At 42.4% G+C, this 26,429-nt stretch overlaps 2 protein-coding genes across 6 annotated transcripts in view; both read left to right on the top strand.

The window, feature by feature from the left end:
• The window catches only part of LOC139622233 (nesprin-1-like), a 43,743-nt gene extending 33,379 nt beyond the window's left edge, over positions 1-10,364 (top strand). The window contains exons 19-40 of the mRNA XM_071479461.1: positions 190-333; positions 531-707; positions 1,151-1,309; positions 1,543-1,707; positions 1,897-2,031; positions 2,314-2,475; positions 2,612-2,820; positions 2,925-3,033; positions 3,144-3,308; positions 3,400-3,567; positions 3,760-3,924; positions 5,016-5,156; positions 5,248-5,408; positions 6,123-6,279; positions 7,060-7,287; positions 7,424-7,522; positions 7,714-7,901; positions 9,228-9,351; positions 9,534-9,700; positions 9,793-9,946; positions 10,084-10,234; positions 10,327-10,364. Coding sequence (XP_071335562.1) covers positions 190-333; positions 531-707; positions 1,151-1,309; positions 1,543-1,707; positions 1,897-2,031; positions 2,314-2,475; positions 2,612-2,820; positions 2,925-3,033; positions 3,144-3,308; positions 3,400-3,567; positions 3,760-3,924; positions 5,016-5,156; positions 5,248-5,408; positions 6,123-6,279; positions 7,060-7,287; positions 7,424-7,522; positions 7,714-7,901; positions 9,228-9,351; positions 9,534-9,700; positions 9,793-9,946; positions 10,084-10,234; positions 10,327-10,364 — 3,366 coding nt within the window. The remainder of the gene's footprint in view (positions 1-189; positions 334-530; positions 708-1,150; positions 1,310-1,542; positions 1,708-1,896; positions 2,032-2,313; positions 2,476-2,611; positions 2,821-2,924; positions 3,034-3,143; positions 3,309-3,399; positions 3,568-3,759; positions 3,925-5,015; positions 5,157-5,247; positions 5,409-6,122; positions 6,280-7,059; positions 7,288-7,423; positions 7,523-7,713; positions 7,902-9,227; positions 9,352-9,533; positions 9,701-9,792; positions 9,947-10,083; positions 10,235-10,326) is intronic.
• A 69-nt stretch (positions 10,365-10,433) lies between these two features.
• Positions 10,434-26,429, top strand: part of syne1a (spectrin repeat containing, nuclear envelope 1a) — a 90,197-nt gene continuing 74,201 nt past the window's right edge. For 4 of the 5 annotated variants that reach the window (XM_071479357.1, XM_071479356.1, XM_071479355.1 and 1 more), the window contains exons 1-17: positions 10,434-10,739; positions 11,218-11,397; positions 11,666-11,819; positions 12,449-12,607; positions 13,203-13,385; positions 13,506-13,607; positions 13,880-14,083; positions 14,912-15,119; positions 16,499-16,611; positions 17,064-17,269; positions 17,369-17,530; positions 17,627-17,906; positions 18,173-18,345; positions 19,348-19,657; positions 19,747-19,911; positions 21,480-21,839; positions 23,374-23,510. In XM_071479357.1, coding sequence (XP_071335458.1) covers positions 10,525-10,739; positions 11,218-11,397; positions 11,666-11,819; positions 12,449-12,607; positions 13,203-13,385; positions 13,506-13,607; positions 13,880-14,083; positions 14,912-15,119; positions 16,499-16,611; positions 17,064-17,269; positions 17,369-17,530; positions 17,627-17,906; positions 18,173-18,345; positions 19,348-19,657; positions 19,747-19,911; positions 21,480-21,839; positions 23,374-23,510 — 3,311 coding nt within the window. In that variant the 5' untranslated portion in view covers positions 10,434-10,524. Of the gene's footprint in view, positions 10,740-11,217; positions 11,398-11,665; positions 11,820-12,448; positions 12,608-13,202; positions 13,386-13,505; positions 13,608-13,879; positions 14,084-14,911; positions 15,120-16,498; positions 16,612-17,063; positions 17,270-17,368; positions 17,531-17,626; positions 17,907-18,172; positions 18,346-19,347; positions 19,658-19,746; positions 19,912-21,479; positions 21,840-22,969; positions 23,168-23,373; positions 23,511-26,429 lie in introns of those variants that run through there. The other variant, XM_071479358.1, reaches the window with a different exon arrangement.

Below are 26,429 nucleotides of genomic sequence, written 5' to 3'. Positions count from 1 at the left end.
TTAAATTTTATTTCTCCATTGTTTTACTTCACACACTCTTAAATTAAGTTACTAAAAGCTTAATGTAACAGCTGCTTTGAAGCTGCAGGTAAAATAACTGCATGGCATATAGTTTCTATTGCCAAAAGCAGTTTTGTTGAAAGTGCATTCAGTTTAAGAATGACCCCTTGGTTTCACTTCTCATCTCAGAATACCAAGCAAAAGGTTGTTGCCATGGAGACTCAGTACAAGTTGGCTGCTCGCAGTGCTCAGCTCCTTGCTAAGGACGCAACACAGGACGAGGCTGCCAGGGTCATGGCAACTGTGGCAACAGCCAAAAGTCAGCTGAGTAAGGTAGGTATCATTTAAGGCCGAAACATGAGAAATATGAAATCCATCCATCCATCCATCCATCCATCCATCCATCCATCTCAAGTCTTTCATTGGACGCAACACACCTCTTTAGCAAGACTTTTTTTTTTAAATATCCTAATTACACATCATTGTCACTTTCTGTGTCACTGTTTAATAGCCTATTAATTTGTCTCCAGGTGAGAGAGCGATGTCCCTCCCAAGTGAGGGAGTGTCATGTGCTTCTGCCACTGTTGGAGGAGATGGAGAAACACATCACTGCTTTTTACCAAGCCCTGGAGCGAGCCAGTCGCATCACTTCTGCTGCTAGAGACCCAGACTCACAGGTCCAGACCCAGAACAAACAAAAGTGGCAGGTCAGATATGATAAAGATGCAAGCATTTAATTGCCAGGTCGAAGCCTTTTCTTATTTTAGTAGTTTCCGCCATCATTTTGCATTTGTGCACACAGCTAGTTTTGCAACGTTCATGTAGTATATGATGGATATTTCAAGTCTGCTGACCATCACTTTCATTGTCAGATAAGTGGTTCAGCTAATTTTATTAAAGTGGGAATTTGTATAAAGTCTCTGTCTCAAGTGACTTGTGAATAAAAATGGTGAGTAAATTTCCATAATCAAAGGGAATGATGACCATTACTACAAAAATAAGACAGATTTTCATGCCTGTTCTATCACCCTCACTGCTCTTTTCTGCTTATAAAAATATTAATTGTTGCCTTTACGGCCTGTTATTACTAAGCAAATGTAATAGGAGTGGAAAAGCATGCATAACAAATTTGTTTCCATAATTTCTGTAGGATTTATTAAACCAGCAGCAAAGCTGTAAACGATGTCTGTCCGTGATTGAGAGGAACCACCACACCCTGCAGAAGACGCTCTCCGCCAGTAAGGTGCTCCGAAACTTTGACCTGTCAATGCTGCAAAAGAGAGTGGCTGAAATACAGGCGTCAGCACAGGTGAGCATTATACACGTCTACCTACACATACCCGAATGCCACACAGTGACTGCATTACCCACAACACTGATTACATTAATGAGATTACAAGAGCATTGAAACGCCCAGGAGGCAACGGAGCACATTGGACTCGTGTGTCTCATTATTCCTTCATCTTAGACAAATAATGTGATTACACAATATTACCGAAGAGACCAATTATAATCACCACTACCTACTGTCCCTCCTCTCAGGCTTTGCTAAAGGAGGTTGGGGAATGGAGAAGGCAGGAGGAGGCCAACAACTGCCTGAGGAGGAGGTTCGAGGAATCGCGACAAGAGCTGGAGAGGGTGCTGAAGAAAGCTCAGGGCTGCTTGAGGGAGACTGGAGACGCTGAGGAGCTACTGAAGACACATTCTGTAAGATCAAACCTGTAATCCTCTGCTATAGAGCAGGTACACGAGGGATGCAGCTAATTTGCAGACACGTTACAGTTACCTAAATTTGTATTTTAGTGGAGTGGTGGAAAGGGCTACAGCATAAACCTCCCCTGTATTTTATTTGGTCTCGTGCTCCTCTCACTTCCCTTTTGCCTTTTTGTAATGCAGGATTTTTTCAGCCAACTGGATCAGCGGGTGCTGAGTGTGTTCCTGAAGGCATGTGATGAGCTGACTGACATCCTACCACAGGAGGAACAACAGGGGCTGCAAGAAACTGTCCGCAGGCTGCACAAACATTGGAAGGTCAGGGGTCACCAGGCTTTAACACTCCCACTAATTACTGCACATCTCTTGAGGCACGTAGCCAATACTTCATTAACTTAACCAGTAGGACCTTTGGCTTTGATAGAGTGTCTTCAAGTCTGTTTCCAATTAACCTGTACTAGTTAGATTAAAATGCAACCCTCTCAGTGTTTACACATCTCTAGGGGATATTTTGTCTCTGACAGTTTCACATGTATATTATACAACATGTCTTATCTACCATGTATCCTATGTTCTGTGTCCTTTCTGTTTTTAACACAGGACATCCAGGGCGAAGCACCATCTCACCTGCTCCGTTTGAAGGTGGAGGTGGAGCGAAGTCGAGTGGCTGTGATCCTACAAGACTGCAGAGCAGAATTGGACAGAGAAATGCGAGCCCTGTCTGGCACCTGCACCAGTGAGCGGGTGATCAAAGAACACAGAGTGAGCCTCTCAGATTTGGTAGAAACTTAAAACAGATTAAACCAAGAGCGACAGACAGATAAAATCACTTAATGTCACGATCCTCACCATTCTGGAGCCTCTCAAGTTTCAACATTCCCTTCTTTCTTATCTCCAGACTTTCTTCAGAGAACGCAAACCTCTGACTTTGTGTGAGAAGAGGATTAGGAACATGGAGGATCTGTGTCACAAGTTGCCTGACAACGACCCGGCTTATCGAACGCTCGACTCCACCAGAAGGGCTGTAGAGGAGGTTACAGAGCAAATTAAGAGCACCCACCTCAAACTGGAGCAGAACCCTGATAAATGGAAAGAGTGGAATGAGAGGTAAAGATCGACAAAAACTCAAAGTCCTTACAGCATCTCCACTATCTTTAAGTCTTACTTTTTCATCGCCGAATGGGGTTCAAAGTACTTGTTCCTTTTTCTAGGTTCTGTGAACTTTCTGATTGGGTCTCATCTCAGAGGAGGCAGGTGAGGCTTTTGAGAGAGACTGCAAGAAATTCCAGCCACCAGGAGCAAGTGAATGCTGCTGTTCAGGTGAGCCAGTAAACTGTGTTTGCTGCTGCAGACACAGAGTATGACTCAGTACAGCTCAACTTCAGTAAACCTGCATTCACTTTTTGTGCTTTTTGTGCCACTATTTTCAGGCGCTGCAGGAAGCAGTAGATGCCCGTGAGGAGAGCTTATTGTGGCTTAAAAGCCTCCTTGCTGGGTTGTCTGAGGTTAGCTCTGAACTGGAGGTCCAGAGACAAAGAACAGCCCTGGCCAAACTCTCAACTGACTTGCGGGCACTTTTTTCTTCACTCTGTCAGGTATTCAAAGATATTGTTAGTGCTAAAAATCTATCCCTGTGTTTTCTCAACGAAATCCATCTGTGTAATGCCCCGCCTTCTTCTTTCACAGTGGGGTGAAGAGAGCTCTGCCATGTTCCAGTATGAGGAGCTGAGGGAGGAGGTGCGTGTTACTCTGGAGGAGGTTCTGAGAGCACGAAGTGAGGCCGAGGAGCAGACCAGCAGGATCCTTGATGCTGAGGGCCTGGAGGAGGCCAAACAACTTTACCTTATTCACCAGGTGTGTGTTGAGATGGGAGAGTGGTGAGTGGCACTGATGTGGCAACATGTTTAACAATTCAAATCTGTATTAAAAAAAAATATATAATTAAATGTTAAATTCAAAATTATAATAAATTTACATTATTGTTGGTTTGGATGAATAAAAGAAAGTGGTTTATGACATGTTGTCTTGTCTGTGCTTGTTTTACAGCAACACCTAAAGCGCCTGCATGCTAACAGGAGAGAGGCTGAGCTCCTGGTGTCCCACTGCCGTCAGCTGCAGAAAGGGGAGGAGCTCAGTCAGTCTCTGCAGGAGCTGGAGGGAGCTTTCAGAGAGGTCGACTGCAAATCAGAGGCAAAAGAGCACAACCTGCAGGTAGACTGAGGCTGGATTTCTCTCACATGTCCGTGTGTTAATGTTTGTATGTGTGAGTGTCATTGATCATCCACACACACACACACACACACACACACCTGCCGTGATTATTGATTGGTCCACATTGAACACGAACCGCATTATGTGGTTTGTTGATTTTGCTTGTGTGTTGTTCTAGGAGTTGTTTATACACTTTTATTATTGTCCTTGAATTGATCTGAAACTTAACATGTTTCTGCAGGAATGTGTTAAAGACACCTGGAATGAATATGTTAATTTTTAACAAACCATCATAGATTAGTTTTAAGGTTCTGGTGTAAGTCCATTTGAATCAAAGGACAAATTTCATATATGACTGACCATATTACCCCAATGTTTAATAATTATACAGTATATAGAGAGATTGATTGCATTTTGTTGTTTCTATATACATGATTCATTTTTTTATTTTTTTGTACTGAAGTTTACTGAGTCCATCTTCACACTGTGAAATTAACGTATGAAACTTTAAAATATAAGCTCAATATAACTCTCCTAGAAAATTTTGGGGGATGAAGCAGAGTTATGTTAGAGAAGCTATTTGTAAGTTTTGCTCTTGCTACATAGCCAGCATTAGCATTAACAGCTGTTTACTTAGTCTAGTATAAACATTGAGAATTCAGCGTCAAACTTCATTCCTTTACTCACTAATAGCTGTTTCCAGAGGTTAACTCTTGTCTATGTCACGTCTTTTCTTCTACTGAAGTAGAAGCATGATAACTAGCTAGCCTCGGCCTATCTGTCACTGTGGCCTCCAATCTGGCCTGAAGACACAGAGCTGCTCAGAGGGCATGTTATAACCTCTTGTCTTGTCCGTGCAACAATGGCTGAAGCTCTTGCCAACCAACAATCACCACCACCCGCTGCCAAGAAACCAAGTTCGGCGGCAGAGAAAACTTACAAATAGCCCCTTTAAAGCCGGAGGTTATATATGTCTAAGTTTGGTGTGTTGAATAACAGTTAGTACCTGTCACTTGTGTGTGTGCATGCAGTATTTTCTGTATGACACTTTACCCATGGATACTATTCTGTTGTTTCTTCATCATCTCAAGGCCACTCTGAGCTCATGGCAGAACTTTGAAGCAGATAGAGAAATAGTTTGGAGGTTTATCAGCAACACCAACAACGAGCTACACAAAGAACTTATTTTCAACAACCTGGACAGCCTGAGAAGTGAACTGGATCACAATAAGGTGTGTGTGTTTGTGACTTTATTTGCATCCATGCTTATACAATATACCCCGAATTTGCTTATACAGTATTTGGCTTCTTTTCTGTCTGTAGGACCTCCTCATGAGGATTGAGGAATGTTGTGTGCGAGCAGATCTGCTCCTAGAGAAGGCAGCAGATATTCAGCTTGGTCCAAAGAATCAGACTCTTCTGCTCCAGCAGGCCCAGTCCACCAGAGACGCAGTTACACAACTTCAAGACCACCTCAACAAGAAGTATGTATAACAACTGTCTGATAATTATAATGATAATAAGCAGTAGAAATATCTAGATTAGAATTAGAATTAGATACATTTATATCCCTGAAAATTTTAGAGAATGTGGTGAAAGAGACGTGTTTGTTTTTCTAGAGAAGCCATTGAGTTCAAATTGCTGTCATGTCGTATATGTGGTATTTTATTTTTTATGCTGTGTTTTAATATGTTGTCAGTTTGTATGGCTGCTATCTTGGCCAGGTCTCTCTTCCTGGTAACATTAAAAAAAGAAAACCTTATCTTCACCTCCGTTCCCCATCCCTTTAAATTATGCTCTTTGAATTATAAGTGTTCTGTAACTTAATCAAACTAAAGCCATATTTCAAAGTTTTATGAGAGAAAAAAAATCAAGGAAAACAGCACTTTTCCACTACGGAGGGCTTTTAGTTTAACAGCAAAATTGCAGATCTGCCACAGTAATTTTACACAAATTGACAGCAAGAATCATACTTTTTCCCTCTTTGATAAGCCATTTTATCCAAGAGGAAGTACTGGTACAGACAAGAGTCTAGAAAAAATTTAGAACATAATGGGAGTAACATTATATTTTGTTAGGTGGTGTCTCCTGACCTGCTGTTTGCAAACATATGCCAGAATGCGTTTGTTTGTTCTCATTTCTAGACATGCACACAGTATATGTGACTAAATGGTCTTTCCTAAACTTGCATCTTTCAGTGTTGTCCAGCTGGAGAGGATGTGTGTGTGGTGGGAGCGCTTCAGCAGTGAATCGGAGACCCTCTCCTCTTGGATCAACGAGAAAGAGAAGGAGCTTGAGGCCATCAACGTCACCTCCTCCTTGGATCCTTTAGACAAAAACATCAGCAGAGTGGAGGTTTGTCATGTCTCTCCTATTATAGCATTTTTTGTAACATGTTTTTCCCCGTGGTGTTTTCTCTAATTTCAGATCAGCCCTTCAGAGACAAGACAAGTCTCTACACAAACATTGTCTGCACAGTGCAGTTACAGTTTTACACTCCTTCAATAATCCTCTGATATTCACAAATATATTTGCATCATCCACACCTTTTTTTTGCAGTTTAAAGTGAAATGAGTCAAAATTGCTGTCTGGTCTTGTGTCTGTAGTGTACAGTGTCAGAGTGGGCCTCAGGGTTATTAAGATTAAGATGAAATAAAATGAAATTTTAATCTAACCCCAGGGGGAAATTGGGTCAGTGCTGCAGCAGAGATGAGGATATAGAAAATAAATTGATCATATTGAAGAAAATATAATCTTGCCTAGCCAGACCTCAGGCTTGTCAATGTCATAGAGGTCTGGAGAAAATCTGGTCCAAACATTTGGGATAACGGGACTTCTGAGGCAGCCATTTGATATGTGTAAGCTTGAAAACTCCCAGAAACAGCGCAGTTAGTTTTCTTTTCTACACAACTTCTGGGCTTGAATTTTTACAGACCTCCATGAACTTAAAAAACATTACTCTCTCTTCGACAGATAAATTCAAGGTTAAAAGTATCTCTTCAACAGGGTATTAAAGGGGCTAGAAAAAATATTTTTATTTTCAAGTCTTTTTCTCCTACTATCTCTTCTTCTTTCTTGTTTTTTTTTTTTGTATTCTTAAGTTGTAACTTTTCTTTTGTTGTTGTATCCCTCCAGGAGGTGGGGAAGGGTTTAGGGGACAGAAGGGCAGCTCTAGACCACATGGAGGCGGACTGTGAGGCCCTGTCAAGGTTTGTGACCCCTGGAGAGGCTGGACGTATCCGGGCACGACTTACCCAGATGAGGCGGTATTGGGAAGAACTGAAGGGCAGAGTAGAGCAGCTGGGAGGACAGCTGAACCAGAGCGCCTCTTACAGGCAGAGATACAATGATAACCTTGAACAGGTACAAACACAAAAGTTATTTGAAGCCATAATTGCTTTTTAGTTCATGTTTGGGGCCTCAACCATCTTTGAATCTTTGGTGTTGAAAGTGTGTTTTTATTTTTGAAGTTCTGAAGTTCTGTTTTTGTCATTGCTAGGTCAAGAAATCTATGAGTGATATTAAAGAGAAGCTTGATTGTCCAATCGCATGCTGTTCATCATCATCTGAGACCTACAAAATCCTCCAGAACCACATGGTGAGACAAAACACAGAAAATGCCTAACCTACTGTAACATCAGTACTAGGCTATTGTATGTTATTATGTTTTTTATTGCACAGTGTCAGTGATCTTTTCAACATCCCTCGTGCTCAAGAGTTAACTGTATAGCCATTGTGGTTTAACATCCTCTGCTGAAATGATGACAAATACATTTCCGTTTCCTTCAGGAGGTCTGCCAGGCTGTTGAGCAGCTGAAGCCCAGGCTGATGGCTCTGTGTTCGGCCATGAAGAGGCTTGGAGAGGGCAGCCAGCTGGAGGAAGAGGTGGCTAACCTCCAGACGCAACAGGGAGAGTTTCTGGGAAAGGCTGCAGAAAAGCAAGCTACACTGGAGAGCCTTCTAGCACTGTGGCAAAGGTACAGTAAACAGTGTTGGGAATTATTTTTAGAAAGTTGGACTATTTGTAAAAGAAAGTAAGGTACTACAGTGAAAAAAATAATAATTCACCTATATATTTGTCTGGAAAGAAGACTCATACACCCTGTGAAGGTGAATATACTCAGGCTTGAGTCATCCTCTCCTCATCCTCTTTTCAGAGATCAACATGAAGAGATCTGTAAACAGAACAGAATAACAAAAAAAGCCACAGCAGTTAGTGTTTCTCTGTTATGGTGCGAAAATGCCTCTGTTTATTCATCGTGAGCTGACTTCAGATTTTATCCAGGATGCATTGCAAGCTGCTGTGATTCCTTGCTTGGCTGATAGTATTTTTGGTTGGTTGTCTGGTGTGTGTGTATCGCTTCAACACCTAAGGTGGTGTGGTTGAGAATTCAGGTGTTTGTCGCTTTAAACAAACAGGAAATATGAAAATAGTAATGTGGAGATGTTAAGGAACATTTTTGAGCATACACTGACTGCTGGTGGAGTTTAGTACCATATTATACTCTTTTTCTTTGCTGAGTGTTCTCCCTGTCAGCTTGGGTCCCAAGTCACACATACACACACGTTTATTCTGACTGTATAAACATTGATATTTCTCCTTTTATTGTGCATGTGCTCTTTCTGCTGAATCCTCCTTTCTCTGCCAATTTCCTCTTTTATTGCCAGAATCATTCCCTGATCTTAGTGTGAGAGATTTTGTCTTTGACTCAGTTTGTCCTCCTGTCAGCCTTTGAATTTCCCGTCTAATAATGTGCTTTTATTATCATGTTCTTTGTTCACACAATAGACTTCACTGGAGCAATTGTGTCTTAGTCTTTGTACTATTCAGGAGGGGAGAAAATCACTGTGGTAACTGTTTAAAATACTAAAGCCTTTTAGTATTTACCCAGTCAGTGACTCTTTCTTTAGATTAGCTGATTTGTATTTCTGCTGCAAAACTTCTGCTGGGTTGTTTATGTGTGTCGGTGTGTGTATGTGTGGTTCTGTGATTCTCTGTAGTGGAAGTCATCTCCTCCCCTGCAGGTGTATGTATGAGGGATTACTGAGAGCTGGGTGCTCTGGCAAGATACGGGTGCCCTATTATGACCCTGTCACTGATACTGAGCCATGGTCAGATAAAAAAATAACTCTCAGACAGTATCACTCTGTGTGTGTGTCTCTGTGTGTGTTTACTTAAGGATTATAGTTTACTGGTTATTGATATCCATCTATTGTTAAATCAACATTTATGCAATTGATTTTAAGGATTGTGCTGCATAAATTGCAGTTGATTTGAATACATGCTGCCTTTGTATCTACAGGTTTGAAAAGGAGAGTTCGTCCATGAAAAGTTGGCTGGACAGGTGTGAGTCTGTTTGCTGTCCAGACACTGAACTGCTTTCTGCAGACAAAGTAAAGCTTAGGAATGAACTACAAAATATACAGGTAGATCATTTCACTACTCCTCATTTGTCTTTTGTGCTCTTATTTGATTTGTTTGCACCTCACCTTCTGTGTCATGTAAACAGTCCTGATTCTTTTGAATGTGTGTATCAGCCCTTTTGAGTGCTCTGCAATTTATGCAATCTTACATTGCATAATTTTTAAATATGTATTCACCCGTCCAGGAAATGCAGGAGGAGACACAGTCCTATGAGGTTCTTCTCCAGGGGCTTGAGAATCTTGGATTGTGTCTGTATCCCACAGCAGCTGAAGCTCGTATCCAAGAGCTCAGTGATGATCTCACACAGCTACAGGAGAGATCCACTTCTGTCAAGAGCAGCATATCACACAGGCAACTGCGTTTTTATACATTATATATATGTACAGATAGTTTACATCTGTATACCATTATACTCATCGTCCAAAATCCCACCTCTTCTTTAGGTTTGAGTTACTGGAGTCACAGTTGTCACAGCTGGAGCTGTTTGATCAGGCGCTGCTGACTCTCACCCAAAGGAGTGAGAACTTCCTGTCTGTCTTAAGAGGCTCTTCCCAGGTTGATATTGCTGATCTCGAAGCTGCGATTACTAAGCTGAAGGTGAGAAATCAATAATTTGCTGTTAACAATGATGTCCTTTATAGGCTCTGTATCTCAGAGCAGTTACAGTAAGCATGTTTATATTGATTGCTGTTAGAGCTCATACAAATTTGTCTAATTAAATTGTGTTGTTGTAGGAACACGAGGTGCAACTTCAGGCGTTTGCATCGCTGAGAGATACACTCCATCAAAGAGAGTCCTCCCTACTTCGCTGTTCCACCCCGGAGGCCCAACAGCAGCTCCAGGGCTGGAAGGAGGACTGCCTACAACCCCTCAGAGAATCCCAGCGTATCTTGCTCCTCCGTAAAGAATGCCTGACTGAGTTAAAGGCTTTCCTCGAGAAGCACGGAACAGCAGCTAAGGCTGTGCACCGCCTTCAGGAGGCTGTGGAGGGAAGGGGGAGCTGGGATCGAGCTAAAGCTGAAGAGCTGCATTATGGAATAGGGGAAGTGGCTAAAGATGTGGCCCGGCTTGAAGCTGAGGCAGTCGGGTTAGACGGGCAGCTGAGCAAGGCACACCTGCACCTGTGTGGGGCGGAGTGGCGGGGGTCCAGAGACACAAGCCATCCTCAGGGAAGAATGTCTTGCAGAGGACAGGCAGTGGCCCTCACAATGGCTCTGGAGGAAGTACAGAGGGGGGTGGGATGGAGGCAGAGTGAAGCAGATGCTTTAGGCGCCCTGTGGAGCTCCTTCAGGGAGAGGAGGGAGGAGGTGATGAAGAATTTGAAGAAACTGGAGGATGAAGTGAGGCAAGAGGCGGCCAGAGAGAGCTCTGTACAGGCCTTTCAAAACAGGTATAAACATGATAATCAAGATAAATAATGATATATTGTATAACCTCTGCTACCAGTATCACTGTCACTCCAAAACTGAAATACAACACTGAAAAAGGACTTTTTTTCTCTGAGCAGAACATGTTCTATTGTTGTTCTTTAATAAGCACATACATATCTGAAAATATTTTTGCAAGACTATTTATTATTAATTAATTCACACAGCTGTTGTTTTGTGCACCTGCAGTTTTACCACCCCTTCTTCCTGTGCTGGCTTTGTCATTCTCAAAATTTGATTGTTGAATACACTTTGTCACTTTCAGATGCATCCTGTGAAACCTACTGTATGACAAACTGCTCAAGAACATACTGTAAATGAATGAAGCCAAACTTTAGAAGGACAAATCCATTTAAATCTGATCTCCTGAAAAATGAGATATATTATGTTGGAATTAGGCTAGTGATCCCCATTGTTTTCTTCTGCATCTGCTTCTCCCAGGCTGCGTTTCTTCGTCCAGCTGGAGGATGAGCTTCAGTCCCTGCAGCACTCTCAACAGTGGTTAGAGGAGAAGGGAAGCCAGCTGGCCCGGAGAGACAGTGAGCTGGCTGGGGAGGCTCTCAGGGAGGTAGCCCTGGTGAAGACAGCCTGGGAGAACATCAGGACTCTGATTGCCAACGGGTAAGGAGGGGAGACGACAGAGAGGGATTTAGATGTATTCATCTCTTTTAAAATCCTTTGCTGTATTTGGTCCTGCTGAGCTTAGAGAGGCAGGGAGTTAATTTTGGGCAGAAGCAGAACTGATTAAACAAATCTCAATCATTTTAACATGAAAACACAACAGATTAACAGCAGTTGCAGAATTTGTTGGGTTCTAACCAACTAATTTCCACTTCCACTTCACAAGTTACAGCTTCGACCTTTCTTTTCCTCTCTTTTTCTCATGCAGTGAGGAACAGAGCGGAGTTGTGGTAGATCTTCTCCGTCAGTTTCACTACCTGAAGTCAATCCTGACCAGTGTTGTGGAAAATGCCCAGGGTGTTGCTCACAATCTGCCTGATCACAATCATAACGCTCAGGAGGCCAAAAGGACTTTCACAAGGGTCAGAAACTTTACTTTTTCTAAGACAATTATGGAATTTTTCTGCCTTTTCTTTTCAGATGTGCAGTAAAATTTGAAGCTGTCATTCATCATCTCAAACATGTAATAATATGTCAGCGCCCGCTGAACTAAATACCAGGAGAGTCAGGACAGAGTCTCACTGTAGTTAAATTAAGCACTGTCCAAATTACTGTATTTAACTTGTATACAGTATAACTTCTTCTATTCATGAGCCAAAAAACAGTCCTGTTTTCGGTTCTGTGAAATGTACTTATTCTGGTATTTTATAGAGTTTATTTAGCTAAAGATGCAGAAAAAAATCGACCCCATATGGAACGCCTAATCCTTAAATTTTCAAATCAGCCGACTTTGAGATTGATAGCTTTCACTGGGCAGCAACTATATTTTCTCTTTTCTTAAAATTACCGCACTGTGTAATTCTGCAGTTATTTATTTACATGTATCACAGTGCAATGTGTATAAACTTACCTGCATATCACTCTGTATCAAATCACATCCAACTCTCAGACACGGAGCTTAATTTCAGCAACCTTCTAGTTTTTGTACAGTATCTCTCCCTCTAGTGGTGGTCTGTTGTCATTCCTTCTGCCCTCTCCTCTGTCCCTCCAGCATGAGACTGTCCAAACTAAGCTGAGGGACAAACAGGAGGACATGGACCAGCTCATCAGTACAGTTGAAGACCTGCAGAGAGAGCTGGAGAAGGTTCCCAACTCCGATCCAGGCTCCATCCATAGAGACATGGAGACGTTAAGAGACCAGTGGCTGGAGGTGAGTGGTGCCTGATAACACATGATGTTCCATGCAGCTATTTTGGTAAAGTGGTCTTTAATTAATTTTTCTGATCCTGACGCATATGGATTTTCTAAAAACTGTCAATATTATTTTGCCCAGGTCTGGAGCTTAAGTGTGATAACAACTATGGAGAGATTTGTGGCGTTGTTTACTATGACTATGAAGAAAAACAACTCAATTATGACATCTACAGTACAGCACTGCCAAACTGTTTTAATGATATTTATTTCTGTCTGTTTTTCCTTTTTCTTTCCGTTTCTCCTCTTGTGGGATTCAGCTGCCTGCTCAGCTGTCACAAATGAGACAGAAATATAAACAAGTCTAGACACGTTATCTGCCGTTCTGTCTCTCTCTCACTCTCTGTCTCTCTCTCTCACACTTCTCAACGCCACATCTGTCAAACCAATTAAGTTTCATTTTTCTTCCATCTCCCAGTACAGCACACCACCCCTTGTTACAGGGAGACAGAGGGAAAATTAAACACAAAGACAAAGAGAGATCCCCTGTCTCTTGTTGAATGAGATGTATTCTGTCCTGTACTAAAACAGTCTGCTGGTTTCTGTTCCCTCAGGTCTCAGAGAAGATACAAACCAACACGGAGAGACTTGGCTACTGTGTGGCCCTGTGGGACGACCTCAAGACCACCGAGCAGGACATCAACCAGTGGACCGCCGCCTCCATCGCTGACCTCACAGACAGCGTCTCCAATCTCAGTGACAAGGAGAGGACAGAGGCCCAGCTCGCCACCTTTCAGGTCAGAGCGTGGTGAACAGTCTGCATGAAAGAGTGAACGAATGATGATGGTGGTGTAACATTCAGAGGGAGTTTACAGCGGTTGTGATGTACTTGAAATGTCTTGCACTTTGTTCTACAGGCTGAGGTTGAGAAGAGGGAACAGAAGCTGGATGCCCTGCAGGAGAGAGTGACGGAGCTGAAGGAGCAAGCCAAACTGCAGGAGACCCCATTACAAATGCAGGTGAGTAGGGTGCAGAGGAGAAATACAGGAGGAATTTGCTGAAGCTGATGTAGCAAAAGAATATTTTTTTTTTTTTGTTCTTGAGGTCAGGGGTTGGGTTTCACTGAGGATCTGATGTAATGCAATGATGTTTTAGGCTCTGTGTAGGTTAAGCACTGAATATGGAGGCAGGTGGCCTCCAATTTATCAACATGTGACATACTATGACTGCTTGCATCTTGTCTATATCTGCTTTGGTTGTATAATGTTAATGAATCTCTTTATTGAACCAGGTCCTGGAGTCAGACCTGAGGAAGAAAATGGCCCATGCGCAGGAGGTTTACAACCAGGCCAAACACACTCTGACCTACTTCAGTTTCCAAAAGCAGCGACTTGAGGACCTCATATCCCAGATGGCCGAGCGGCTGGAGGCAGTCGAGGGTTCCTTGTCTGACCTCACTGAAGCTACTTCCCCTGAAGATATTGGTACTGTCAAGGTATGATACTATCATTTATCATTTATCCTTACTTCATTGTCAAGAATAAGAGTAATACAGTTATTCAAGAACTTTATGCAGTATATATAGAAACATAACACTTGCACCAAAGCTGTTTACACCATCTTCCCATATGTATTCCCGTTTCTATTGCTATCCCTAGCCATGCCCTATATAAGAACACATTAACATAGCAATACAATATTCAATCAGTGATGCCTTAATTATTTAAATTTCTGCCCTTATGACCATCACTTTGTTTGTATAGAATCTTTTAAAGACAAATGCAGTTCAGAGTATTTTACATAAACAACACACTGGAACACACAATAACAGAAATAATCAATCAAAATAGAATTAAGCGGTTAGAGGCCAAGCTCAGCTACATAATAGCATCCTTTCAGCTGAGACTCTTGCTGTAGGACACCTCTGCAGGGTAGATACAGTAGTTACTGTCAATAAGTGGCTCTCCATCTAAATGCAGCACAAAGTTTGACCACATTTCCAGAAAGTTGACAGAGGAGAATATGAATTGATGTGAAAAATGATGTGATTAAGAGTGCCAGTCAAACCTCACATATTGAAAAACAAAATGTAGAAAACATGATGGAAACTTCCTTGCTTTCTGGTTTTCATCTCACATAATTTCTTGTCTGTCATATGCTTCATGTACAGTATATTACGATTACTACGCTGTTTCAGCATTTTGCTTTCATCAATACATAAAAACAGATTGGAAACCCAGTCAGCATCTCTGCACTTTCCACCACATTGTGACCTTAATCATGAAGTCATAGTCTCTTATTTCTCACTGCTCTCCATTAACAGGACCTGCAGAGCGTTGTGCAACAACAGAGGGCAGACATGGACTCGGCTAGAGATGCCCTGACTGCCCTCTGCAGGTCACATCCCTCCCAGGAGCTGTCAAGCCTCTCCTCTGACCTCACCTCCATTGCCAAGCGAACAGAGGCTGTTGCTCAGCGCTGTGCCAAGACCAGGGGCAGCTTGCAGGATGGGCTACAGCTTCACTTCAACGGTAAGATATATGATGGGTCAGTTTTTGTTTGAATTTCATGAAATTCTTTCAAAGAGGGATTTCTTTTTCTTTCTTTCTTTCTTTTTTTTTGTTTTTTTTATTGACTTTTAAACAGAGAATAATCAAAAGCAGCATCAATGAAATTAACACACAAAATGGCACAAAAACCTTTTAAATATGGTAAAATGAAGAGGAAAAAAAAGATGATGGTTGAAATATAGGTAATCAATTTGTCCACTTCTCAACAGCTGTACCTTTCTGGGTCATCAGGTTAAAAGCAATTCTCTCTCCATCGCATAAATATTGTACACCAGGTCAATACATTCATCAGCAGCAGGTATTTCTTTTTTCCGGCTATTCTTAGTCAGAGATTTCTTAGATAACAAAAATAGCATTCTCCAAAAATATTTATCCGTCTTCCTCTGTTCCAGCTCATCCAGTTTAGTCAAGTACATCAGTTCATAAATCGAAATAATTTTGCTTAGGGAAAAAGGTTCCAGGATGCTATGAAGTTTAGTCCAAAATGGAGCCAAAACACATGAAAATGATTTGCGTATTTGTTCCCACAAGATCTCCCTCAGATGATTTGAATGAGACTTCTTTTGAGAATGGGTAAAAAAAAACCAATAACAGCTAAATTCTCTTCAGAGCTGTTTTACAGTATTGTCTAAATGGAAATGGTAATATTTATAGTTTGTCTTAATTGATTCTATGCATAAACTAAGACTTAAGTACGGTATCAAATTCCTTGCTTGGAGAGATTACGTTGAGCTTTCTAGATACACAAAGGCTTCATTTTTCAATACACTGAGTGATCGATGTAACCGTTACAGCGCTCATGTAGCCAATATAACTTACTCCCTGATGAGGAGCAATTGGGATTTTAATAACACTTAAACTCTCATAATCACCCATTGAAACACAGCGCAACCAGCCTACATGGTGCAATGTCATTTGTTCATTTTAGTGGTGCAACAGATTTTGTGTTGATTATCCTCCATTTTTCCCCAGAGCGCACTCAATCCGCCCACCACAACCCACACTCCATTGACACACACTGTCTAGTACACCTTTGCGCTCTCATTGCTCAGACACACACCTGTGCCTCGGAGAGTAATGTCGCTCTCGTCACATCTGCTCTCGAGGGAGTCATTTTGGGCTTGTTGCCAGGGCAACCTGGAACTGCACAGCGTGGACACGCCCACACTTCCCCATCTGCCTCAACACATCTCCTCTTCTCACTCCCCTACTTCTGGTTCCTTCACTTTTAAATCTTTTCGGATCTTCATTCTTTCTACCACACATCAGTTCTTTTCTCAACTTGTCATCCTATATCTCCTCCTTCGTTTCACTGGTTCTCTCTCTCTTCCTCAAAGCAGAGCTCGTCCAAGACTTGCACTCCTGGCTTGCAGATCTAAAGTTGGAGCTGAAAGAGTGTTCAAACCAATCAGGAGATGTTGTTATTCTTGGGGCCAAGTTACAAAGGTTGAAGGTACTGTTATATCTTACTCTTACTTGCTCTTACTGATGGTGCAGTTGCTAGGGAACTATGATTAATCAAGGGCACATTCAGGTCTGTCAGTAATCAATAATTCACTTCTCAGTACCAGACTTTGTGACACCTCAATCATTTTACTTGAATTAATGAACTTAACAGATTAATGTGAATAATTATATCATGATATATATTTAAGAGTGAAGAGTATACATTTCTTCATTGCTTCATTCCAAATAAAATCTGGGCTTGTATTTAACAAAGATCTTCACTTATAGAAATTGTGCTAAAAGTCAAACAAGGACTTAAGAGTTATGGAGCTTCCTAGTTAAGCATATTTTACCTACATGAAGACTGCTGTAAATCTCGATCTGAGGGTTGTGACTGTCAAATTTAGCAGGGACGTGTCAGTTTTTGTCAGCGACATGTCCTTCCTCCTGCACCCACAGGTGTCAGTCGAGCAGACATCAGAGGGCGAGGAGCGTCTCTCTAAGGTTTGTGAGGAGGCCGAGAGGCTCCAACTCCACCTGCCCAAAGCTGGAGTAGCACAGGTCCAGGAGCATCTCTCCTCCTGTCAGAGGGAGTGGAAGAACTACCTGGACAGCTGTTCTCAGAGCCAGCGAGACTTGGAAGAGAGTATTGGCCTTCTGAAAAAGTGAGTCTTCACTTTCGTCATCTCCTGCATTAATGTAAATACATTTCAATAAAATGGGAATTTGCCTCTCTTCTGCTGTGCTCTCCTCTACCCTCACAGCTTTGATGAGTGTGTGGAGGGTATTAGAGACTGGCTGAAGCAGATGGAGCTCAGCCTCAAGAGCGAGCCTGTTCTTGGGGCAGAGAGCCAGCAAGGAGCCCCTGACACCACAGAAGAGCTGGAGCGGATGGAAAACCTCCATAAGGAACTGCTAGCAAGAAGGTATTTATATGTGGGTGTGTAGGGCCATAGGTTATAGATGGCATAATATCAGCTGTTGAATATTCCTAACAATAAGATATCATTCTTTCTTGTAAGGGACTCTATCGAGCGTGTCTGCCAGGAGGCCCAGTCTCTGTCTGAAGCAGGTCGGGGGTCAGGGGGAGAGGTCAGAGTGACAGGCCAGCTCCAGATGGAGCACCAAGCCCTACTGAAGGCAGCCAGGGAGAGGCTGCGAGGCTGCCAGGAGAGTCAGGCCTTTGCAGAGACCCTACAGGGAGTTTGGGCCTGGCTGGAGGAGATCCAGGAGAGACTGGGTACAGTAGACAGCACAATGGGGACCAAAGAGCAGTTAGAGCAGAGGCTGGAGACTGTGCAGGTGAGGAGGGGGGTTTGGATGGCAGACTGTCTCTTTAATTTCCATGAATTATTATACAGATGAAATGCATAAAGTGAGTTCTGTTAGAGTCTTTAGTTGTGGACATACTGTATTATGTTGTTCTTTGTCATTTCACCTTTTTATTCTAGTAGAGCTTTTTTCGACAGACTTCTGTGTCAGTCTATAGAGGGGGCTGTTTACTTGAAAGTGTTTCAACCAGAATTCTGATGTCTCAATTTCACTGTGACCCCGCTCTGTTTGCACAGGACATCCTGCTTTTGAAGGGGGAGGGGGAGGTCAAGCTGAATATGGCGATGGGTAAGGGTGAGCTGGCCCTGCGCAGCTATGGGGCTGCTGGACAGGACGTAGTCCGCTCTCAGCTTCAGGAAGTGGAGGATGCATGGGCCACGCTGCTTGTGACCGCCATGAGCTGCCACAGGTAGAGTGCTCACCATGAATTATCACCTAAAATATAATTTAATGGCTTAGACCCCAGGTGTGCAATTAAAGCCATTTATACGCTGTAATTCTAAAGACGTGGTCTTCTCTGTCATCATTTCACTGAAGGATTGCATGCAATAGTATAAACTGTAAACACATTTCATTGATTCATTCTTGATTTTTGCTTTTTTAATGTGCCTTTAAATCATTTACCCCAGGATATTTTCGAGGCCATTTAACTGTGTGCCAAAAAATCCTCTCTTGGGAACATGACGGTTATTTTCATCTTGATAGATTAATGTCTCAATGCTATTAATTACCATTAGGTTAAATACATGATGAGAAATATTTGTCTCATTTTGTAACTCTGACTGATGTATCTGATTCAGTGGGCGCTCCTCTGTGTTTGTGCGTGCATGAGAGGATGCACGTGTGTGTGTGTGTGTTTGTGTGTGTGTGTGTGTGTGTGTGTGTCTGTGTGTGCGCATAATTGAGCAATTATGGCCACTCCAAGAAAAATTGATCTCATTAGGGACTAAATAGTGGATGGCAAACAGTGGGTCACACATGGGGTGTGTTTGTATTTTAAGGAGAAAAGGATAACAGGAGGCGAGGGGTAGCAGGTGAAATGGAGGTGCATGTGTGTGTGAGTGTGCAGATATTGGCGTTATTTGTACATGCAGGGATAACAGATGGCAAGGAAAATTATGGGTGTGTATCTGTGTCTGTGTGTGTTTGAACCCGCCGATAAAAAGGGATAAAGGCTATAAGCCAGTATTACTGACTATTTATATTTCTTGGCCTTGTATGAGCCTGAAATATACTTTGTACTGATATACAGAGGAGAGTTTTGTGAGTTTAAAGTGACCAGATGACATATAAATTTATATAAAATATAACAGTAGATATGTTTGTCAGATATTTTCAGTTTATTCAAACTGCATAATTCCCATGTGTGCTGGTCACAGTCTAACACTGAGATCCATTGTTATCCCTTCAGTCGATTGGAGTGGACTGTGACGCAGTGGGGAGGATACTTGGACAGTGCTGCACAGCTGCAGTGCTGGATGGAGGCTGTAGAGCGGGAGGTGTGCGCCCCGCTCACCCCGCAGCCGGGGCCCAGAGAAAAGGCCTCCCACCTAGAGAGGCTGAGAGCCCTGCTGGCTGACCTGGAGGACCACCAGGTGGCACTGTCCAGCCTGGAAGAAAAAGCCAGAGAGCTTTTCAAGAAGACTGGTGATGCCAGCTTTAACCATGGTGCTCGGACCCAGCTGCAGGGGCAGTTTGATGACCTTACAGCCTTGGTGGAGGTACAGAACATGTCTGAGAAATTTATTTTTTTCTTGTATTATCAGTTACCAGAGAATGAACATCCAGTTTGTTTGTGTTGATTGCGCAGGAGAGAGTACGTCTTGCGCAGGCCGTAGTGTTGGAACACCAAGAGTACCTGGAGGCTGTAAGGGAGCTCACCGACTGGCTGATGACTGTAGGAGAGGAGCTGCAGCATTGGTCAGATACATCAGGAGACTCTACCTCTATCAAAAAGAAACTGTCAGAAGTGAGGGTCAGTATTGATCTGATGCTGTATTAATCACCTTAACATCAAAACGTTTTCCACAATAAAGTAGCTTACTGTATGTCCTTTAGTTGACTTATACTGTCCTCATGACCCCTATGGTCTTTTCTGAATATATTCTTGCCATCAAATTCCTTATTTGACACTTCCAAAAAATATGGGCTCCCGATCAATATATTGACAGATCATATTTGATAATGTCTAGGAGGTGACAGGACTATGATGCTGTAGAGAGGGCATGAGTGTGCCTTTTCTGGAGCAATGGTAATGATGATATTGTCAAAGAAAATGATCCCACTTTACTGTAGTATTTATATGTTATCTATTTAAAATCAGATGTAGCTCTCTCATGTTTATATAATAGTGACAGTGTTGACAGTATGACAGTGTTGGTTTTCCTGACCCTTGTGTGTTGTCATTATCCTGACATTTTTAGTTGACACAAAATACACGTGTACTGAGATAGTATTACCTCTATATTCACGAGTATGGCACACCATAAGAATATATTAGAATAATAATTCAACTCAGTGCTGTTGAAAGATGATACAGTTGTTTTTTATTTTTATTTTTAGATACAGTGTAACAGTAAGCAATGCTTCTTTGATTTAACGCCATTATGAGAGCCTCAGGGACATGTGGTGTATCTGAAAGCCAGTTTTAAGGTTTTATACATATTATCTGTTGCTAAGGTAACTGATTGCTGAATTATCTGAACCTATCTAATCTTAATGGACTCCCGCTATGAAGGATGGCAAACTATATAGGGAATTGAAATTGGTTCTCAGTTTGTTCCCATATCACAGCCAAGTATCTCAATCTCTTCAGGCATATTTTTACTGCCAATACACTGGTCTTTTACTGTGTAAAAAAAATTAATAAAGAGGAGCAGTGGAATTAATGCCTAAGTTTTTCCCTGTTCAATAATTCTGCACTTACAGGGGAGACAAAAACATGTGAAGAGATATTGATTTGCATTTGAATTTCACACATGGGCCCTAATTATCACATTATAAATGTGTGTTTGTAGAGCCATGGTGCAAAGCATTTCAGTAAAGGAGGAAATATAATTTGTTGTATACACAAGCTATTTGCACCAATTTCATTTCCCATTTATGGTCTCAAGGTTAATGTTCATATCATATCACACACACTAAAAGATCAGATGCCATTTTTTTCTCTCTTTTTAATCCCTCTATTAGCTTGCTGCTATCACATCACACTCAAGTGTTTGCTCTTCACACCCTCTACCTTCCAAGTGCTACCTCTCCACACAGAATGAGAGATGGAGGCATAGGATGAAAGTAATAATAGTGAGAGAATACTGAGAAGGCATATGAAAATACAGGACATCAGAGCATCAGAGGAGCACAAGGACAGAATCCAAGAATTAGATAAAAGATAGAGATAGATAAAGATAGAAAGTGATGGAGCAGGAGACATATGAGAAACAAGTTATGTGGGCAGCTTTAAATAGAATCGACTACACATCCAGTTTCCGTAGCCACAGTTTCCGTAGCAACTTTGTCTCCTCTCTACCCTCCCCATCTCCTCAGGAAAGTGTGGAGTGTCGGTTACTGGAGGGCCGAGAGCGCTTCAGCCGGGTGCGTCGGAGCGCAGCAACCACGGCGGAGCACACGGCGGCGGGAGGCTGCGAGGCCATGGACCGACAGCTAGGGGCGCTGTCCCAGGCTCTGGAGCAGTGGGAGGGGGCCGCTCTGAGGGCCAGGGACGGCCTGGAGGGGGCCCTGGCAGCTGCTGCAGCCTCAGAAGAGGAATACAACCGTCTGACCGCTCGGCTGGAGGACGAGCTGAAAGATCTGGATGGAAAGCTGAGGAGGTGGAGCCAGGAGCTGATTAAAGCTGAAGGGAGGAGCAACGGCGAGGAAGCAGTGGAAGGATGGCAGCTGGCTAAGGTACAGCAACATGGGATTTAAATAAATGGCAGCATAATGTCCAAATTATTCACTATTCATCTGCTCACAATAGTTATTTAAAAAATAATAAACTCTTGTGTTCAACTGGGATTTGGGTTGGTGGATTGTGATGTGTAAAAGCTGACAGCGGCTACTGTGCAGTACTGTACTATGTTAATTTTAGAGAAGATGATTAGCATTGTTTAATGGAAACGACCCACAGACACACACATATGTACACACACACTGTGCAGACATACATCCTCTGCATTCAGCTATGCTTTCTCTGTCAGTAATTATCCATTCTATGTGTAAATCCTAAAAACAGATTAGTTTGTAAATCAGCTTTACTGGGATGACGAAGGAGTGACAGCTACAATCCCATCAGTTTCCCTCATTTTCTGTCTTCCCCCTCTGTCCCCTCTGCCCCTCCTCCTTTTGTTTTTCGCCATTATTTTCCACTATCTCTCCCTCCCCAAACATTCCCTTATTCGTTTCCTTCCCCTTTTCCCTGTCTGACTTGTTTGAACTGAAGTGTACAGTGATGTCTTTCTTGGCTGCAGGGGTAGTTTCTTAGATGCTCCTGCCCCCCCACCCCCCCACCCCCCCGCCCCCGCTGCTCTGTTTCTAACCTCCACAGGATGTTTACAGTGTGACATTTTCTCTGTATTGTCAAGGCTATGCCAGCATGTACACCATCATACTCCTCCCCAGGCTTCTTCAGCCATGCCTTTCTCTGGTTTTCCTCAATTTGGGGCTGTCAGAGAACAGAGGAGGAGTCTCCCCCACCCTCCTCCGCTTCTCTCTCTCCTCCTCCTCCAGCCTGTTTCCTGCGTCCAGCCTTGTTTTCGTTACGCGCCCGTTTGTGCGCGTTTGAACCAATCCTGCATCTGTGAGGGCTGACAGCTGAATTCCACTGGGAGTGAGCGTGAGAGAGAGTGAGAAGGAGTAAAAATGTGTGAGAGGGAATAAGTGCAAGAAGTGGTAGGAGGAGGAGAGAGAAAGAGGAGAGAGGAGGGAAGAGAAAGTAGTAGAACGATGTGAGGAGGGAGGGAAAGAGGAGAGGGAGAGGAGAGCAACGAGTCCACGAGAACAGAGGGAGGGAGGGAGGGTTGTTTATTGGTCATACGTCAGAAAGAAAGAGACCAAGCGAGTGAGAGTCAGAGAGAGAGAGAAAGAGAAAGATTGTACATGTTTCATGGGACAGGATTTCATGACAGTGTGAGTGCAGAATGTGAGGCTCGCTGAGGAGAGCGGGAGAACGTTATCCACAGCTCCTTCCTGCCACACTCCGCGAAGAACAGAAATGCTATTGTACAAGCAGCACTGTGAGTATGTGTTGGAGCGTGTGTGTGTGTGTGTGTGTGTGTGTGGATGTGAGAAGAGCAAAAAGAATCGAGCCAGGGTGTGAATAGGAATGTGAGCGCTCTTATTGGAGAGTGTCATGCAGATCCATTGGGTGTTTGTCTCTCCTTGACACCTACACACACACACATGCACACTGAGGCAGCTGGTGTTTGTCTGTGTTGTTTAGGATATACTGGAGGGCTTGCAGAGCGCAGAGCCGATGGCAGAGAAGTTGAAAGGCCAACTGAACGACTTGGTGCGATACTCCAGAGACCTGGGCTCACAATCAGACCGGGTCACCGCAGTTATCAAACAGCACAACAGGTGAGAGGAATCTTTCTGCTTTAGTGAACAGTGTGCGGTGGGAAATACCTGTCTGTGTGTGTGTTTTCATTTTGTGGATTTGAAATGAAACTGAGATTTATTGGCTAAGGCTGGGCAATAACTTAATATTGTCTTTTGTTGACTTTCAGCCAGTTGATATGATGATGACATGATCTTACCATGTTATTGCTGTACATTATATTATAAACTAAAACAATTTGTTATGAAAGCTTTTTTTACACACATAAGAATTTGGTCTATGCAATGTATAACAGTGCAACATAGCTGCTTTGCATAACTGCATAATTAATGTATATGTTAATAAGATTATTATTTGATTATGAATGCATTTGTTGATTGTAGCATCAGAGTTTGAATATATCTTTAGTAATATTGAGATAAAGATTTCAACCATGTTGCCCAGTTATTAGCCCACTGGGGAAAGTTTCTTGCACATAATAATATTACAAATAATGCACAACCAGACAGTCCATGACCGGTTCATTCAGTCCATAACACAGCAAACAGAGGGTTGAGTTCCCCCAAAACACAACTCACATCTCTGTCCGAGTGGAAGGGGTTAGTGCCCAGTTTTATAAGCTTACTTGTGTTAGTGTGTGTGTGTGTGTGTGTGTGTGTGTGTGTGTACTTGTACTTGCTACATAGTAAGGACCAAAAAAAGTATTTTACTAACAGGACATTTTGGGAAAGTGAGGACATTTTGGCCGGTCCTCACTTTTTGAGACACATTCAAATCACATTTTGAGGGTTAAGACTTGGTTTTAGAGTTATGGTTAGAATTAGGTTTAGGTTAGGGTTAGGTTTAGGGTTAGGCACTCAGTTGTAATGGTTAAGGTAAGGGTAAGGGGCTAGGGAATGCATTATGTCCTCACAAAGATAGAAGTACAAGTATTTGTGTGTGTGTGTGTGTGTGTGGGTGTGTGTGTGTGTGGCCATCTCACACACATAGTCGTAATGTGTGTCAGCCAGACGAAGGTGAAAGGTGACAGAGTGCACCGGAGCCACCAGTTGCTAAGCGACATTTCTCCACCTTCCCTTCACCTCTGCTTGTTCACTGCGTTTATTGTGGTGGTTTGTGTCCTTCTCCGGTTTAATTTTATGCAAGACTGAGTGTGATTTTGAGAGACCGCAGATACATTTGGATGGTCTTCTTTTCCATGCTGATATGTTGCTTGCCTTAGTCTGTTTACTCAGCTCTAATTGCCTGCTTTTGAGGCTGTTTATCACTTGTTTGTGAATACACCACACAGTGCCTTTCCAAAAGAACAACCGCATAAGAGAGAACACAACCATACATATTCAACACATGCATAAACAAGTATGAACTTCTAGAGTAGAACAAATTATCTGCTTAATTTGCATAGATGTAATATTAATTAAGTCATTTTGAGATACTGCAGCGTGGTACTGATGAAGCACTGTGACTAACATTTATTGGCAGGCAACCTGAGTGAGGTCAACTTGTTGGGGATGTTTTGGCGGGTAATTGGCCTTGGCTGCTGATTGGCAAAAACGGCACCGATCCCCATTCACTTGGCTGTTTAGTTTGTAATAGACTTGGCCTGTGTGCTCTTTGCACCTGTCCCGCATTAAGCACTGTGGCAAGAAGAGCAAAGAAATGAGAGGAGAATCAGAAGAGATGAGATAGAGGAGGAAAAGGCAGTAACTCCCCTCCTCCTCTTCATAGCATATGTCAGATTTTGTCTGTCACAGCAGAAAAAAGTGCTTCCTCCACGCTCATGCTATCCCCTCTGTGTTACCCTTTCATGCCCTCAGCGCATCATAAAAACTCAAGGGTGTTTGTGTGCATGCCTTTGTGTCCATTAAAGTGTGTTTTTGTGCGTGTTGAGGTGTGCTACAGTAGTAGTAGGGTGTGTGCTTTTGACTTCTTTTTTTTCATGCCTCCCTCTGGACAGTTACTCTTGCTTAAAAAGCTGCACACCTTGTCATCCTTTCCATCACTTCTTCAACTCCCCCATCTTTTCTTTACCCACTCCCCACTACGTATGAACATAATGATGCTTTTCTTTGTCATCCTACATCTTCCTCATGTCCAGTCTGAATTTGAATTCACTTTCATGCATATTGGGGTTTTGCATGCTATTAACTACAAGTATTGTTTGTGTTCTTTTCGTTTTTGCCTGGAGTATAAAGGCAGTAATGAATGAATGAAATCATACAACTTCCTCATACATTACATGTGCCAGTATGTGTAGAAATTACATCCATATTGTACATTTCATTCAGTGCCATTGCAGGGGATAGTGTGCACTATGTGTAGAGAGGTGAAAAGAAAGAGTGTGGAGTTGGTGCATGTAACTTTCACACAGACTGTCACTGACCTGCAGTTAATGTTTGCCAATGCTACTGTAACTGTAACCACAATCTTTCTCTTAACTTAACCACACTGTAGCTGCCATGTGCAGATACTGTAGAAAATAGAGAATTAAAAACAATTGACTTATTTTTTCTGCATTACTCATCACTGACTTTAAAATGTGACTCTTTCCTGTGTTTATTCGTTCCTTTAGCTATTCCTTAAAGATGGACTTCAACATTTCAGATTTCAGTTTTATTCAACATGTATGCTGAAATCATTTTATGTACAAAATGTCCTTCATTCAGAAACTTGATATTATAGGTCTTGTTATTATCAGCCTGTAGTGTCATTGTACTCCATGGTTCAAATGATAAATTCTGAAGGATATATGAATAACAGAAAAAAACTGTGATAATATTGGTGAAGAAATCCAGCCCACTAAATTCCAAATGTCAATGTCTCCCTTTAATATATCATCATCCTTCACTGTGACCGCTCCTTCCCTTGCTGTGTCCTTGCCACATCCCTTCCATTTCTCCCTTTTTCTTACAGCATCAACCTGTCATTCCTCATTCTCT

This window comes from Trachinotus anak, unplaced genomic scaffold, assembly GCF_046630095.1.
Source record: "Trachinotus anak isolate AG129_WGS33_773 ecotype Australia unplaced genomic scaffold, CSIRO_AGI_Tana_v1 ptg000005l, whole genome shotgun sequence".
Classification (NCBI taxonomy): Eukaryota; Metazoa; Chordata; class Actinopteri; order Carangiformes; family Carangidae; genus Trachinotus; species Trachinotus anak.
This window is presented reverse-complemented; position numbering and strand designations above follow the sequence as displayed.